The 18400-nt window shown below is 39.0% G+C and overlaps 1 protein-coding gene across 2 annotated transcripts in view; it reads left to right on the forward strand.

Moving 5' to 3' along the window:
- Positions 1-18400, forward strand: part of LOC124114483 (fucolectin-like) — a 34578-nt gene continuing 16178 nt past the window's right edge. Inside the window, exons 1-4 of one of the 2 annotated variants that reach the window (XM_046475064.2) lie at positions 1-87; positions 799-1017; positions 1724-1936; positions 2572-3068. In XM_046475064.2, the coding sequence (XP_046331020.2) occupies positions 24-87; positions 799-1017; positions 1724-1936; positions 2572-2810 (735 nt within the window). In that variant the 5' untranslated portion in view covers positions 1-23 and the 3' untranslated portion in view covers positions 2811-3068. Of the gene's footprint in view, positions 88-798; positions 1018-1723; positions 1937-2571; positions 3069-18400 lie in introns of those variants that run through there. The other variant, XM_046475062.2, reaches the window with a different exon arrangement.

Raw genomic sequence — 18400 nt, forward strand, 5'->3', positions numbered from 1 at the left:
AATTATAACAGCGTGGCTGTGGTATGGCGTCGCTGACATGTATGCTGTATAGCATCGTATGTTTCCTTCCTGGAGCATATCCAACAGGTAAGTTAAGTCATGTTTCATGTTTCCATATCCCAGATTCCCCCGGCTCTTTTTCATGGTCAAATCAGCATTAATTGGTTATTTCACAAAACATATGAGATGACCGGGATCTGCAAAAAGTTAGGGTTTCTCTAACATGAAGTTGACATATTGTGATATAAACTCCAAAACTACACCTGAAATGAATTTTTGAAACAAATACTGGAGATGTATTTGGAGTATATTATTAGTTTAAAACTATTGTTATAATCTTTAGCATCTTTGGTTCATGTTTGATGTTCCTAAAAACATTGCATGTTTATATACAACATGAAATATGTCTTTTGTTACTTTAGTGGCTTTGTCAGTTCGAAACAGAAAAGTGACTTGAAGTTTTACACCGCATTTCATAACAATCCGTTCCACCCATGGTGTGTCGGCTGAAGAGAGCATGATAGATCACAGTTTTACAAAGGTGATACACACGGGTTAACGAACGGACGTAACGCTGTGACAAGTACACGATGACAACGAGGGCACAAAGTGACAGTTTAGTTACCAACTACTACTATGACGACTACGATGACCTCTACGATGACCTCTTTTTCACAATGATAAACATGTGAAATAGAAATAAATACTCAGCTTAGAATGTACTTCGACTTAATCTTTCTCTAAAACAGTTTTGCTATAATGATATAAGGATTGGTCGAACTTTCTCCTTTATTTCAGCACGTATTGAGACAAATGTAGCTTTGGGTAAACCTACTATTCAGTCTAGCACGTACCCAGGCGGCAACTCATCCTATGCTGTGGACGGAAGAACAGGGGGGAACTTCTATACTGACCGCTGTATGCATACACGTGATAGCAACACTTGGTGGTTGGTGGATCTGCTTCATGTCTACAATATTTCAACAGTCATTGTATTCAGGAGAACAGACCTTCCGGGTGAGACTTCATTTGGTACCTACATTTAACAGGACTGTAGGCTCGGCGATACAACCATTCAAAGCCCTGTCTTCTCATCTAGAAGAACTAGGTTAGTTTCCATGAAAGGGTATACAGGTTGGAATGGTGCAAAACGCTGCGCAAAAACAAAGTCACTTTCTTTTTGAAATGAGAAGAAAGTTTGTTGTTCAACGCGGCATTCAGCAATTCTCCAACCATATGATGGCGGTCTGTAAATAATCGAATCTGGACAGACATTCCAGCGATGGATGTCATGGCCATTGATCTACGCAATTTGGATACGATGACATGCATCAACCAAGGCAGGGAGACTGACCACCCAATCTCGTTAGTTGCATCTTGCTTTTACAGCAAGCATGGGTTGCTGAAGACCTATTCTAACCCGAATCTTCACGGGTAGAAAACAAGAACTACATCGGGCACTAACTGATGCTCCTGTAACCCATGCTAATCGTAATTAAGTAAGCAACACAATTGCTAGGCCCCGGCAGTATTGGATGTTGCCCATAATATTAACCAAATGTTTGTCTGGTCTAGACCGTCATGTAGCAGGAATATCGACGAATGCGGCATAAACACAACAAACGTTCGCTCACTTAAATTAGAGTGACCTTGACAATATCAGCAAATGACATATTGTGAACATTGATCTTAGATGTGAGAGAGTGATTATATTATGTTCCAGGTCGTGCAGAGCAAGTTAAGATCGAGGGCTTTGTTCAACATCCTACACTTTGTCCTGCATCCTCCCCGAAAGTTTGCTTCAACCAGCTCGGCAGTTTCACAGGTCCATCCAAGACTGTGGCGTGCGAACAAGAGGTCATGGCCAGATATGTGAGAGTTTCATCCACTACCTACACGGCCATGTGTGAGATACAAGTGTTTGGACAGGGCGTAGGTGAGGCATATATTTATGGATGGGGCTCTCTGATGTTTCAACTTTCCTAACAGTTCTGTAGACCGAACCCAATGTTTTGTTTCTATTAGAAAGTTGCAGTTTAGAATGTTCTTACAATGATCCCTGATCGAGACAATGAAAAACGTCATCATCAGATTGAATGGTAGTATGGGATTCGACCACTATAGCATTTCGCTAGCTTTTAACTGTGGATGTCTGTTAACTCTACATGTATCGTTAGAACAGAAAAGGAGCGGAAGTCCAGAATACCTCATGCTAAGATATGGAACGGATGGAACGATGTCATCGTTCCCGATCAGTATACTTGTGACGGATGTGCAAGGACCTGGTTTACTTATGCTTAAAACTGAGCTGAAATGTTGGTGACTGACGTTTAATAACACTTTATCACCAGCTGGGTCATTAGAGTGAGTGAGTATGATTTTAAGCCGCTTTTAGCAATATTCCAGCAATATCACGGCGGGGGCCACCAGAAATGGGCTTCACACATTGTACCCATGTCAGGAATCGAACCCGGGTCTTCAGCGTGACGAGCGAACGCTTTAACCACTAGGCTACCCGACCGCCCCTGGGTCATTAGACATACATGTTTGTATACGAATTGATAATTACAGGTGGATGCTTGAGGAATAAGGTACAAGTGAAAGAAGGCCACAAACTGGATGACTCCTCTATCCCCATGCAACGTAGTGATGCTTCAAGTCGTGTGGAGTGCAGCATCAACTGTTACAGACTGAACACCTGTCTGTTCTTCAACTACAACAGAGTGACTGGAGAATGTCAGACAGGAAGTGGCCAAGAAACTTCCGATTCTTCCTCGGCCACTGACTGGGACTTCTGCACAATTTGTTAAAGGGTTGTTTGTCCTGTCTCTGGTGGATACGTTTCATAAATATCAACTGTGTCTATATATAATATGTATGTTCTTGGCCGGATAGGCCTGTGACAACGGAACTTTCTAAGATTTGGAACATCTCTAACTCGACATCACACGTCTGAATGTGAAATCCCAAACACAAAAATCAGAGCTATCTTTGTTTTTTGTTTGTTTATTTGTTGTTTAACGCCGCACTCAACAATATTCCAGCTGTATGACAGCGGTCTGTAAATAATCGAGTCTGCACCAGACAATCCAGTGACAATCCAAGTCAGCGAGCCTGACCACCCGATCCCGTTAGTCGCCTCTTAAGACAAGCATAGTCGCTTTTAATGCCAAGCATTGATTGCTGAAGACTTATTCTTCCACGGATCATCACGGGTCCAGAGCTGATAATCAATAACCAAAAGAGAAACATACAGAGATGCAAAAATCACTCGATTGTCTGGTCTGTTTTACAGGCCCCCGTCGCATTAAGGAATGCTGCTGTGCGGCATCAGGCAACACAAAAACACATAATTTTTGTGCAAATTGTGTGAGTGAGTGGCGGGTGCTACCGGTAGGGCAGGATATATCGGACATGCATACCCACTTCGCAAAAACCTGGTGTCCTTTCTGATTTTTAGTGATCTATTCATGTCATTTTATACATACATTGTATTTCACTTTTACGCCCAATTGAATCTGTTTCGATGGAGTTTTTGTTTTATTGTGTATTTGTTATCTCTGATTTTTTACCTGTCGAGTATCATGTATTTACTTACTGATCACTGCCGCTGCGATGGTCTTCATTGAGAACAAGTTACGTCAGCTAAGGTGATATATCAGTATTGTAAAGGTCATGTTGTGAGAGCATGTGTCTTTGACCCCTTTGGTCAGATTTACCTGATCCAGACTTGAATATTTACTGCTCGTCAATATATAGTTGCCAGATATTGCCTTATTTGTTCCGCTTCATCTTGCCCTGCTGTCATCAATATTCCAGCTATATCCCAGCAGTTGACTTTTAAGCGGTAAACACTGGATCAATGGTGGACATCGATACAGTTTCAAAACTCTGATAATAATTGATATTGGGAATATGTTCAAATGTTGCAAGTAAGCACCGAAGTACTCCTTGATGACGTTCTCCATAATCAGTTGTCATTACTATAACTACATCCTAAAGTCTACATTGTATCAAATCTCCATTATCGACCTGTTTGCAATCATAGCGTCTTTTCGGAAATGACGCCATTTCAAGATCTCTATCACTAAGTTAATGAGTGAGTACATGTAGCTTATAGCTGCATCTGCAATATTCCAGCTATTCATGGCTAGAAAAACAAAATCAGTTTCCTTTAGACATGAGCATTGTATAAAAATGATAACAAGTCCATTATCATAGTAATTTTTAAAAACTGACATTCGAAATTTAAAATCTATATAATTTCATACAGTTTAATTTCTTTTTAGGTCAGTGTATGGAAAAGCACCAATACATATTTCCCAAGATCAGCTTTAGCTGCAGAATCTGCTTTAGAATTTCCTTTGATGCCATCATGACCGGGAAGCTAGCAAAAGATGATGTCATTGTTAGCCACAGAGAAATTCAAATGTTATTTCAAAATTTCAACTTTTAAAAGGCATGGTCAGTTTTGCGGTTGTTGATTGTAAGCAGGGTAAACTATCAGAAAAAAATAATAAAACTGCTCTCCTTTGAACGTTAAATAAGATGCATGGCTAATGGTAAATAGTGTATATGCTTGTATGCCCTGTGTATTGTTGTTACCATTACCAGGAAGGCTTAATGATATGATAAGTATATGAGTTAGTATCTGCCTTTTTCAACTTCGTTACTTCCAAATTGACGTCAGGCTGTATTGACTGCCACAGTAGCACTTCGGGTAGTTTATAAGTTGCAATTGAAGAAATAGTTAGATTTGCGTCTGTTATATGTTGTTGAATACGGATACCAAGTGTAGGAATTGAGCTAGGTTTCTTAGCATACAAAGTCTGAAATGAATTTAGATGCTGGATTGGATGGATTGGAATGGACTTTTGTAACGTATGCAGTACCAGTTTTATCCTTTGAAATCAAGACAAGGCTCATCAGTCTCAACATATAAACTTTTAAAAGGGGAAGTTCGAAATGCACCCAGACACAATCTAAGACCTTAATGGTAAATGGTGTTAACTGCTTGATTGCACAATGTACGATGGCTGAACCATAAATAAAACAGCCATAATGAAGTTTAGATGGAATCAATGTCCTATAGAGATGCAACAGAATTTGTTGGTGTCCACCCCATTTAGTAATTGGTAAGTATATCAAGAGCTTTTAAGCATTTAACTTTGAGATTTTTAATATGATGAATAAAAGATAAGTTATTGTCATAGGTTATTCCTTAAAATTTTGTCCACTCGGATTGGAGTTAGTATAAGAATAACACTCGGTCATGATGTATTTTGCGTTTATTGCAAAAATGAACACAACAATGTTTGGCTTTGGAAAAATTAAAAACCATTTTCCAATGGCCACTTGTAAATTTTGTTCAGGCAAAGTTGTAACTGTCTTTCAACAATGCAAAACGGATATTTTTTGCCATAAAAGCAAAATAAGCGGACATGAAGGGATTTAATGTGTGATAGTGTCAGTGACAAATTTCCCGGATCAAAATGATCACAAAAAGGATTCGCAAACCATTTGTCGGGAAACATGTACAATTCGGAAAAACGCACCCAGTGTATTAACTAAAGGCCCATGGAGCTGCACGTACTAAACGTGCAACAGCACTATGAACGATATTAATGTGCAAGGTTTTTGATTGCCTGGCATCTGCGTCAATCAAACAGTGACAGTTCAGCAACAAGCCAAAATTCACAGAAGTGCAAAGAAATCCGTCATAGGCCGCTTGCAGGCAGGGGAATCCCGATCATCTGTAGCCAGTGTTTTCAATGTTGTGCCCAGCACCATCACAAGGCTATGGGGTCGGTTTCAACAACATGGGTCAACTCGTGATCGGCCAAGGTCGGGACGACCGAGAGGAACACACCCGCCCAGGATTGCTACATCCGAGTGCACCACCTTCGTGAAAGGACGACCATAGCCACCCCAACCGCATCCCAAATACCTGGACTGCGCAGAATCTCCGACCAGACCTACGAAATCGTTTAAGAGCAGCAGGTCTACGAGCAAGACTTCTGGGTGTATTCAAGCAGGACAAAGCTCGACCGCAAAAAGCACGGATCACAAGAGCCTGTTGATGTTCTCCCCTGGCCCTCCAGATCCCCGGTTTTGAACCCAACAGAGCACCTGTGGGATGAATTGGATAGACAGCTACGCCGACGTCAACCACAACCCCAGACGTTGCAGCAGTTGGCTTTTGTGTTGCAGGCTGAGTTGGCTACCATTCCCCAGGATGTGATTCGCATACTCGTCTCTTCCATGGGCAGGAGATGTCAGGCTGCTATCAAATGGGGGACATACGCATTATTGATGGTACCTGACCTTCACCTTGGACTTTTCCTATGTACCGATAACTGAGATGACTACAATCACCAAGTGTTCTCTCCACAACAATTTGGCTCAAAACCTTTTATGGGTTCTCGTATAAATGTATTTTTCACACAAATTTAAATCTGGCTTTGCTTTTCTTTTTTTGAAGACTATATTAAAATCATCTACAAACAATGACCCATCAATATTTTCAGTCAAAACCTTTGCAAGGCTATTTATTTTAACACTAAAAAGAGTAACTGATAAAATGCTACATTGAAGGACTCCCATTTCCTGATCATATACATCGGACAATGTGGATCCCACTCTGACTTTAAACTTCCTGTCTTTTGAAAATCGTGCAGTGAAGTCAGGCATGAGGCCACGAAGACCCATGTTGTGCAGATCTTTCATAATACCATACTTCCATGTCGTACGTATACCATAGGCTTTCTCCAAGTAAAGAAAGATTGATACAACATATAAATATAACCATTGAGGACAAATGATTCCAATCTCACAAGATGATAAATAGTGCTCCTTTGATGTCTAAAACCAGATTGAATATCCGTTATCAGATTATTTGATTCTAGATACCATACAAGGTGCCAATTGATCATTCGTTCCATAGTTTTGCAGACACCTTTAGTTAATGCTATTGGACGATAATTAGAAGGATGTGTTTGATCCTTACCTGGTTTAAGGCTAGGAATGATAGTAGATTCGTGTTAGGACGGAGTAAAATTACCCGGTTCCCAAATATTGTTAAATATATATTACAGGGCTAAAAGAGAAGATTCCAGAAGATGCTCCAATAGCTGCAAATGAATATCATCTGGCCCTGATGTTGTATCATGAGCCTTGATCAAAGCCTCACTTGGAAAATGGTTCATTATCAGAGTGAAAATTCAGAGTTTTCTTTCACTACAAATTTTTAAACTTTTGGAATTTGGGATCATAGTTGGCAGATGATGAATTGGTGCTAATCGTTTCCGCCAGCTAATTAGCAATTTCCTTTTTAGATCTTAATGTATCATTATCATATAATTATGTTTGATCGATATATGGCTCTGTTTGTGCTGAAGCTGTTTCTCCTTGCTTCAGTGACGTCTGAGGTAAATCTGGAATTGCGTTTGCAGTAGGTTCTACTTCAGAAAGTGGCTTTGGGTGTTCTGTTGTTATCCAAGTTAGTTATGTTTGACAAAGAATTGATGCAGTCACCTTCTCAACGCCAGAAGAATAGGATGGGCGTGTGGCGTTCACAAGTTGAAGTAACCAAGCTTCTTTTCTAGCATCAGAGTAACTGAATCTTTTCTCACATTTAATCTTTTGCACAGTGGGCTCATATTTTCACACAGAACAGTCAGTTGAAGATGCCATGTGGTCGCCTTTGCAATGTAAGCACTTAATGTTTTGGGTACATGTCTTGCCATCATGATCAAATTATCCACATCAAAAGATATGTGTTCACAGTTAGAAAAAAGTCCTTTGGTTTGGTCTTCATGACTGGAGAGAAGTTGGAACATCTACTTGTGAATAAATGCCTCACCTACGTTCTGTCCAAACACTTGTATCTCACACAAGGTGATGAATACTACGCCTAAAAGTTCTATCCCCTAACACGCGTTGAGAACGCGCGTAACACGCATGTGACACGGGTGCTCAACGGGTTGCACACGGGTTGAGCACCCGTTGAACACGCGTGTGCAACGGGTGTACAGCGCAACAATAGATGAATAAGTTGATAAATTTGGACCGCACTTACCAATTGACAACTTAAGACACAGAGACAGGGAGTCGATATGTAACCAAAGTTATGGTCCTTTTAAGACCATTGACAGTTATTCGAGTAAATGACCCAAAATTGTACGGTCAATCGCTTTTGACATGTTTAAACTCACTTTAAGGCACACGACAAGTCAAAACTGGCCGCCCTTATTATGTTTTTATGTTTGACAGCAACTATGCTCGTGGATGTCAGAGATAGATATGATGTTTTACCTTGATGTTATGACAATGAGCGATACTGCCTTTTAAGCCCACCGTTTGTTTAATAGTACAAAGATAAGGGTGTTAAAAATGTATCAACGTTTTCTTTCATTGAACACAATATTTGATCTGTATTGCCGTAAACAATCTAACCTGCTGCCTATGTAACTTAAACATGTATTTATGATCTTCATATGCCACGGTCTATGGCCAGAAAAGCAAATAAAGTTGTGTCTTATGAGCTCTATTATCCGTGCTGACGCTATCATAATGTTCTATTTCAGTCTGACACACCAAGCGTGAATAAGCGTTGTGTGTTGATAAACCAAACTGACGCATATACATTTTCGTAGATATGAACCTTTCTAGTTCCTAGTACATCATTGCATTTAATAAGTCCTTATTTGTCCATGAAAAAGATATCTTGTTGTGTTCAGTTTATATTAACCCAGATGGGTCGTCATGGTATGACAGTAAGAATTGTAGATGTGGTATCACTTTATTTCAAGAAGATTTATTTGATGTCTTGCAGAAAGTGGGCGATGTTGATATAATTCTTGGTGGCGATTTTAACGCTCGGACAGGCACAGATGTGGATTTTGTAAATGATGATATAGCCGAACACTTAAATATAAATTTCTTTGATTTTATTTGTGATAGTCTCAATATTACTAGGCATTCATGTGACAAAAAAATCAACAAGTATGGCCGAAAATTGTTGGATCTCTGTGCAACTTTGAATCTGAATATATTAAATGGAAGAGTGGGTCGTGATGCAGGTACAGGTGATTTTACCTATATCAGTTCCACAGGAACAAGTGTGATTGACTATATTATTGCTTCCAGCAACCTGTTTTCTTTGTGTGATAGCTTTAATATTGTTTCGAGAGGGGAATCCCCCCACTTACCGGTCTCATGTTCATTTCAATCACGTGTTCAGTCGTCAGCACATGCAGAGAGGCAAGAAGCACGTGCTGGTGAAAGCGCCAGTTATAAATATATGTGGGACACTGACAAGCTGTCTGATTTTAGGGACAACCTTATGTCACCAGGTATTTTAAATATGTTAATATCATGCTCTGATGTAGCTATGACTGACATGACGCAGCTATAGACAAACTTACCACAGCTATATGCTCCGCAGCTGACTGTATGAAAAGGGATCTGTCCATAAAACCGAAGTCACAACCTTGGTATGATAAGGAATGTGTTTACTCCAGGATGGAAAGAGATAGACTTTTGAAAGTATTCAGACAACTCAGGGACAATATATCTCTTCAGAACTTTATTACAGCCCGTAATCTGTACACAACTGTTCTTAGGAACAAAAAGAGACTGTATGCTGAGAAGATTAGAGTTAAATTATTGTCACACATTAATAATGCTAAAGATTTTTGGAGAATATTGAGAGATTGTTTATCATCTAGTAATAATATATCACCTATATCTACAGTCATGTGGTATGAACATTTTAATGATTTGTTTAATAGTTCTGTTTATTCGACAGACCCACATGAAGATGCTGGTGAAGTTGACAATGAGTGTTTTGATGACGTTGTTAAACTATGTGGAAATACCTTAACTGATGATGTCTCTAAGAATATTTTAGATTCACCTTTCTCCCGAGAGGAAATATTAAAAGCAATTTCACAGCTTAAATGTTCAAAGTCTGCAGGGCTGGATCATATAATACCAGAGTTCTTTGTGGCTGCTCAGGATATTTTAGTCCCATATATTGAACTTGTCTTTAATATTTTTTTTGACACAGGTAGCTTTCCACATTCTTGGTGTACTGGCATAATAATTCCAATACATAAGAAAGGTGATACCTCCTTACCCAATAATTATAGAGGAATAACTTTATTGAGTGTATTTAGTAAACTTTATACTTCAATTTTAAATAACAGGCTATCCTTTTGGTCCAGTGCATATGATAAAATTGTGGAATCCCAAGCTGGTTTTCGGAAAGAATATAGTACAATAGACAACATTTATATTTTACAAGCAGTCATTCAGCGTTATTTAGCAAAAAAGCATGGCAAAATTTATGCATTATTTGTAGATTTTAAAAAGGCTTTTGACCTTGTTTATCGGTCTAAATTGTGGTCTACATTAATGCAGCAGGGTGTATCCACCAAGTTTTTACTTTCTCTAAAGTCTATATATAAGTGTGTTAAGGCTAGTGTAAGGTCAAATAATATTTTCTCTGAAGAATTTCATTGTCCTCTTGGCTTAAGGCAGGGATGCGTCTTAAGTCCATTATTATTTTCTATGCTTATAAATGAGTTGGCAATGGATATAGAATTATCTTGTTCAACAGGCATACAGCTTCATCCTGAACTTATTCAACTATTTTTGTTATTATTTGCAGATGATGTTGTTTTGCTTTCTGACACTGTTTATGGTCTCCAGAAACGTATTGATACGTTAAAATATTTTTGTGATACCTACCATTTGTGTGTTAATCTGGAAAAAACTAAAGTCATTGTTTTTAAAAAAGGTGGTGTTTTATCAAAGTATGAGAAATGGAACTTTGATGGTCCCAGTCTTGAGTGTGTAACCTCGTACAAATATTTGGGTTTATCTTTTACAAGAACTTTATCATGGGGTAAACATGTTAAGGTTGCAGCACTACAAGCTAAGAAAGTACTATGTGGCATACTGAAATCTCTGTCCAACTTTAAGCCCATACCCTTTGATTTATATTTTAAAATATTTGATACCAAAATTAGCCCAATTTTGCTATATGGGGCAGAAATATGGGGTCTGAGTCCTGAAATTTGTAATGATATTGAAAGTATCCACATGATGGCTTGTAAGCGCTTTTTAGGTGTTAAGGTCTCCACCTCAAATCACGTTATAAGAGGTGAATGTGGCCGATATCCTCTATACATTTATGCTTATAAAAGAGTTGTTAAATATTGGTGCAAAATTTTGAAAATGCCAGAATCTAGATATGTAAAGAAATGCTATAATATGCAACTGCAAGCTGTAAGTAATGGTAAAGTAAACTGGGTTTCCAAAATTAGACACATAATTGTGTCTGCAGGATTTGGTTTTATATGGGATCAACAGTGTGTTGCATATATACCTTTGTTCATAAAGGATTTTTTTGTGAGGCTAAAATTATCGTACCAACAAGACTGGCATTCAGCTATACATGAAAGTTCGAAATCATATTATTATTCTTTGTATAAGCAAACATTTGGTGTTGAAATGTATATTACAAGGCTATCATGTGATAAATTTAGAAGTATTATGGCACGTTTCAGATGTAGTTCTCATCATCTAAGAATAGAATCAGGTAGACATAACAAGGAACCTAGAGAAGAAAGAGTTTGTACTGTCTGTAAACATGGTTATATCGAAGATGAGTATCACTTTATTTTAATTTGTGATTGTTATCAAGCTTTGAGGTCAGAATATATATCCTTGCATTATTATGAGTTCCCGACAAGACATAAGTGCAATATTTTAATGTCATCTACCAACCCATTTACTGTTAAGAAACTAGCCATGTATATTCTGAAAGCTATGAATCTAAGGCAAAGTCTGTTGGGATCTCCAACTCCCATTACCACACTGTAACCATTGTATCATGGGCCTATGGCCTACAATACATCTGAATAAAAGTGAATGAGATACATAACGAAACCCCGTGACCGATGTATTGGTGCCTTGATCTTCAACAAGAAAGAACATTGTATATTTCCAGGCCATCCTGATCATCGTTTACTCCTACTACATGCATGGTTAGAGGCAAGATCAACGGTGCCGCTAAGCATTTATTAGACAACAAACAGGGTTGTCCGTTTCGCTTTGAACTACCATCCCCACCGTGTCGGTAGGGGTTATGTAATCGATGCGCACATAACTGAGTCCAGTCCACCGCGGGGTTTGATGCGGTGTCAGCGTCTAATGGTTTTGTGATAGTTGTGCAAATATTCGTTGTATATCGAATAAAAGAAAAAGAAAACAGATATTACAAACAGTAAGTCAGCCAACTGGCATATCCACTGCCTGCTACATTCCTTGTATTGTCGGAACGGTCCTGTTTGTGTGTATTAGGCGTTACATCCGAAGACTAATCAAGTCAATTTTAAGATAGTACACACTATGGAGCCGAAGGATAATATGTCCAGAACGCATCTTCTGTCTATGACCTGTAATGTTATAACGCTAGATCGCGAGGGCGAAACATTAAAGTAGATACACGAGAGTTGGGACACTGACTGTAACACGAAGACATGCGGTTTGAAATCAGTCACTGCCATGAGAGAAGAGGTTAATTAAACACACAATTTTGCTTTCATATAAAGCAGTATGAGATCTGGGGAGCCAATATGCATGTATTACACGCATTCACACACGGAAGAAATGTATAGTTGATATGGTATATGTTTTAATTAATCTTAACACATGTATATCAACAATAAGCAAATGAACAAGTCCATGGATAATGCTTTGTTGCACGTTAACGATTTTTTATTTTCACTTTGACATAATATATCATAACAAGGGATTTTAAGGTTTGGGATTCCTCTTGAAAGTACATAACAACTGTGTTTACCGAATAGAGAGATTTTTATGATAAAAACATTGACTAATAATTTCTTGTCATTTTCCAATTTAGTTCACTTCAAATTTCTTCCCTCTTTTTCAACTGTTAAGAAAAACGTTAACATGATCACAAGGTAATGAGCCTGTTGAATGTTACCTTCTGAGATCTGTCAAATCTATCACGGATTTGACGCTATCTACAGGTTCAGCCATTTCCAATTTCCTCCACTAGTTATTGGAAACGTTCAGGAAAATATTTCCTTTCTCCCTTAATCTGTCATGCATGCAAAACATATACCCAGTGAGATCTTTATATTATCCATACAATAAACTTTGTTCATTCATTAAGATATTGATGGGTGTAGGGAAAAGTCCCTTTGAATTTTATGATTTAACACACATATGTATGTAGTTTGACAGATTATAATAATATGAATATCAAAATTCATCACCACTTTCCAAGTTCACTAAAGTGAATAGGAAGCGTGTGTATTGATCTGTTGTCTTAATCACTGACCCTTCAATAGTGTCAGGCACTCGTGAAGAGCAACCTCCTCGTGGTGAGTGCTGGGTAGCGCTAATAGCTCTTCCCCCGTGTGGAACCGGGGCAGAATAATTCCACAGCACCCCATTGCTGGTCGTATGAGGCGACCGAATTGGGCAACCTGTTTGCCGTGGGTTGCGCCCCTGTGTCGGCGGAGGACGGGATTCTGGTGGTTGAGGGCACTGGTTCCAGGAATAGCGTTCCTTTGCCCAATACACCACTTTGACCCTTACTTCGCCTAGACGGGTGGTAGAATGGGCCCGGTTCTATCAATCGGCTGGTCACGCCATGCCCTGTGTATGAAACATGTTCATATTCAAATATTGCAATTTACATGTATGTGAATGTTGGGTATGTGTATATGTTATTAATGTATGAAATCAACTTGCCTAGAGTCCCATGCCAGAAGGCGGTGGCTCATGGGCCAATCTGGTACTATCAACCTCTGAGTTCTGTCTGTCTCCAAGTTACTGTCATGGGCCGAACCAGCCTGGCATTATATTTGGTAGACAAATTCAGCTATTCATGTTGTTTTTACTGGAGTATACCACCTCTGTATCCCTGATGTTTGCATGTTGGAGATCCGGTGCAATAAAACATCGCTTTTTTGGCACTCCATGGTGGGTGGGGAACAGGGGTGTTGAATTATTTTCTTTCATCATGGCTCAGCAATACCCTGGTTCAAACCGTTCCAAACGACGACATGTCGATCTAGATGAAACTGATAATTCATCTCCTGTTTTAGATTCATGGGCCCGATTTATTGTCATAGAAGCAGCTGACAAACAACCAATCAAACTTAATCCCTTTGCCATTTCCAAGGCTGTATCTGGAATTTGTGGAGAAGTTAAGAATGTGACGCGTCTTCGCAGTGGCTCTCTTCTTGTTGAGTGTACACGGAGACAGCAATCTCTCAACCTGCTATCTTTAACTACATTTGCAAATATTGAGGTTGCTGTGTCCGTGCACAAAACTTTGAATTCTTGCCGAGGCATTGTTCGAGACAGAGCTCGTTGCCTGTCCGACATGTCGGAGCAAGACATTACAGATGAATTAAAAACACAAGGTGTGACTGCAGTGAAGCGTTTCACTATGAAATCTAGAGACGGTGCCATCATCCCGTCCAATACATATCTGTTTACCTTTGCACTTTCAACAATGCCTAAGTCTATCAAAGCTGGTTATCTGAACATCGGAGTGGAGGTGTATGTCCCCAATCCACTTCGATGTTTCAAGTGCCAAAAGTTTGGTCACGGCTCAAAATATTGTAACCACTCTGCGATATGTCAACGTTGCGGCGGTGGACATGAGAACACCGATTGTGATGCAGAGATAAATTGTGCAAATTGTAAAGGACAACATCTGGCTTCTTCACGGTTATGTCCTGTGTGGCAAACCCAATCACAAATTCTGAAGGTCAAACATGAAAATAACATGTCATTTCATGAGGCAAAGAAGCTTGTTGAGAACAAATCTCCTCCAACGTCACAAAATAAAACATATTCTGCAGCTGTTGCTCGTCCTGTTACACAAACCTAATCAATCTCTGTTCAGACAGAGTTGTCCTGGGTATTGTCAGATCAACCTGTCAGCATAACTTCTAAAACATCTTCCACCCAAACTGTGCATCTCTCTGAACCAGACAATACAGTGTCTGCTGCTGAAGTGCTTGTCACTAAGGAATCGGATGCTGTAGAACCAGACATTCAACCTTTGACCAGGAAAGAAAGGAAAAAACTTCTTAAAAAACAGTCAACCAGGAACTCCTCATCTTCAGAGATAGTTTTTCATAACTCCTTTGATGCTCTTGACATGGATGTCACCCCATCGTCACAGAGCAGTAGTAGGAGTCCTTCCTCCTCACGTGTACGTGAGCGTTCACCGATTGAGCCACCATGACTCAATCGTACAACTTAATTCAATGGAATTGTAGAGGATTTAGGAATAATTTTAATGATTTACAGCTTTTAATTCAAGATTTTAAACCATCAGCTATGTGTTTACAAGAAACATATCTTAAGAACACAGATAAATGTGATGTCAGGAAATATAACATGTATAACCTCTTCTCACCTCCAGGGGCAAAAGCCACTGGTGGTTCTTCAATCTTGGTGAGACAGGACATAATCCATAGAGAAATTCCTCTTACCACCAATCTTCAAGCCGTTGCAGTCCGGCTAACTTTTCACATCGCCTTCACACTTTGCTCTTTGTATATTCCACCATCTTCTCCCCTTCAGCAGGCTGATCTTCAGTCTTTATTTGACCAACTCCCTCAACCCTGTGTCATCATGGGTGACCTCAATGGACATAACCCTCTGTGGGGTAGTGTTGATACCAACGCTAAGGGCACGGTCCTTGAAGATTTTATAACAAACAATAATTTATGTATATTTAATGATGGTTCTAACACGTACTTACATCCTGCAACAGGAACTTATTCAGCATTGGATCTGTCACTAACAGATGCCAATTTACTGAATGAATTTGACTGGTCCGTTCATGATGACCTGTGTGGAAGTGACCATTTTCCCACATTACTAGAAACTATTCTTCCAACTGATGAGCCACCTTCAACAAGGTGGAATTTTAATAGAGCAAATTGGCCCTTATTTCATACCCGTTGTTTTGAAAAACTGAAACCTGAAACTTTTCAAAACATTCCAGACCCTATTCAGATGTTCTCTGAACAGTTGAAATACATAGCTGATGAAACCATTCCTAAATCCTCTGTGAACCCGCACATTCGCAAACCATGGTTTAGCGATGATTGCAAACAGGCCAGAAAGCGTAGGAAAAAGGCAGAAAAGTTTTTCCGCCGACACCCTACGGTCCATAATCTAAATAATTTAAAAATAAATAGTGCAAAGGCTAGACGAACATTTAAACAGAATAAACGTCAGTCTTGGAGAAATTATGTCTCTAGAATCAATTCACGCACACCTATATCTAAAGTGTGGAATATGATTCAAAGAATTAAAGGCAAGGGTTCTAAATCCAGCATTAAACATATCAAAGATGGTAATAATATATTAACGGATAAATCCGACATAGCAAATAAATTAGGTGAAACTTTAGCCAAGCACTCTTCATCATCCAACTATGATCCCACATTTCAGAAATTTAAACAACAACAGGAAAAGAAAAAGATTAATTTTCTCTCTGATAATGGTGAAGATTACAATGAAGTATTTTCACTACATGAGCTCAATACCGCCCTTGGGCAAGCTCATGATACTGCAACTGGAAGTGATAATATTCATTATCAGCTGTTAAAACACTTGCCTGAATCATGTCTCCAGACACTTTTAACTATATTTGATGATATTTGGACATCGGGGATTTTTCCTCCTTCGTGGCATGATGCAATTGTAGTCCCTATACCAAAACCTGGACGGGATCATACAGATCCATCAAATTACCGTCCCATATCTCTCACTAGCTGCGTTTGCAAAACTATGGAGCGTATGGTGAACAATCGATTAGTTTGGTATTTGGAAACCAATCATCTCATTACAGATATACAATGTGGTTTCCGGAAAAATAGAAGTACCATTGATCATCTTGTGCGTTTAGAATCATTTATAAAAAATTCCATTGTAAATAAACAGCATGCTGTATCTATCTTTTTCGATTTAGAAAAAGCTTATGATACAACTTGGAAGCATGGCATTTTAAAAGATCTTCATGATTTTGGATTGCGAGGTCGTTTACCTCAGTTTATATCCAGTTTTTTAACCGACAGACAATTTCAAGTCCGTGTGGGTTCAACCCTATCTGATCATTACAATCAGGATCAGGGCGTCCCACAAGGCAGTATCTTGTCTGTCACTTTATTCAGCATTAAAATTAACAGTCTCTCCAAGGTACTGAATGACTCAATTGATGGGTCACTCTTTGTAGATGACTTCAACATATCTTGTCGTGGCAAAAACATGCGTACAATAGAAAGGCAACTGCAGCTTTGCCTAAATAAAATCCAAAAGTGGTCACTTGAAAATGGCTTTAGATTTTCTAAAGCAAAGACAAATTGTATTCATTTTTGTCGAAATTATAGACAGCATCAAGACCCGGAACTATTGTTAAACGGTGCCCCCATCAAGGTTGTTGAGGAGACCAAGTTCTTGGGTCTTATTTTTGATCGCCACTTGACGTTTGTCCCTCATATTAAATATCTTAAAACTAAATGCTTGAAGGCTCTTGATCTACTAAAAGTTGTTGCAAATACTAAGTGGGGTGGGGATCTGGCAACCTTACTTCACCTGTATAGATCCCTTATTAGATCTAAACTAGATTATGGTTCAATTGTATATGGTGGAGCTGCAAAAAGTAATTTAGAGAAATTAGATACCATACATCATCAAGGACTGCGGCTCTGTCTTGGGGCATTTAGAACCTCTCCTGTAGATAGTCTGTATGTGGAGGCCGATGAGCCTTCACTTGCACATCGCCGACTAAAATTATCCCTTCAGTATATAACTAAATTACGTACAAACCCATCAAATCCGGCTTATAACTGTGTCTTCCATCCTCTTAATGAGGACCTGTTTCACAACAAACCAAAACTTGTACCGCCACTTGGCATTTGGATCAAGTCTCACATTGCAGATGCAAATATTGACTTAGATTTAATATCTCCATGTCGTCTTTTGTCTACCCCCCCTTGGCAACTAGTGAGGCCTGAAGTAGACCTTTCTCTCACTTATTTTAAAAAATCTGAAACAAATCCACTAATGTATCTGCAAGAATATAATCAACTTCGATCCTCATACAATACCTACAAATCTATATTTACAGATGGATCCAAGGATGGTGACACTGTTGCCAGCGCCACTGTCATTGGATCTAGGACTATATCAAACCGAATACCCGATAACTGTTCCATTTTTACAGCCGAAGCAAAGGCCATATTCACAGCATTAGAATATCAATAACCAATCAAAACATAAACATTTCATTATATTTTCAGACTCACTCTCTTGCCTTCAAGCTATT

The sequence above is a fragment of the Haliotis rufescens genome, unplaced genomic scaffold (assembly GCF_023055435.1).
Source record: "Haliotis rufescens isolate VD_foot unplaced genomic scaffold, xgHalRufe1.0.p SCAF_2, whole genome shotgun sequence".
Classification (NCBI taxonomy): domain Eukaryota; kingdom Metazoa; phylum Mollusca; class Gastropoda; order Lepetellida; family Haliotidae; genus Haliotis; species Haliotis rufescens.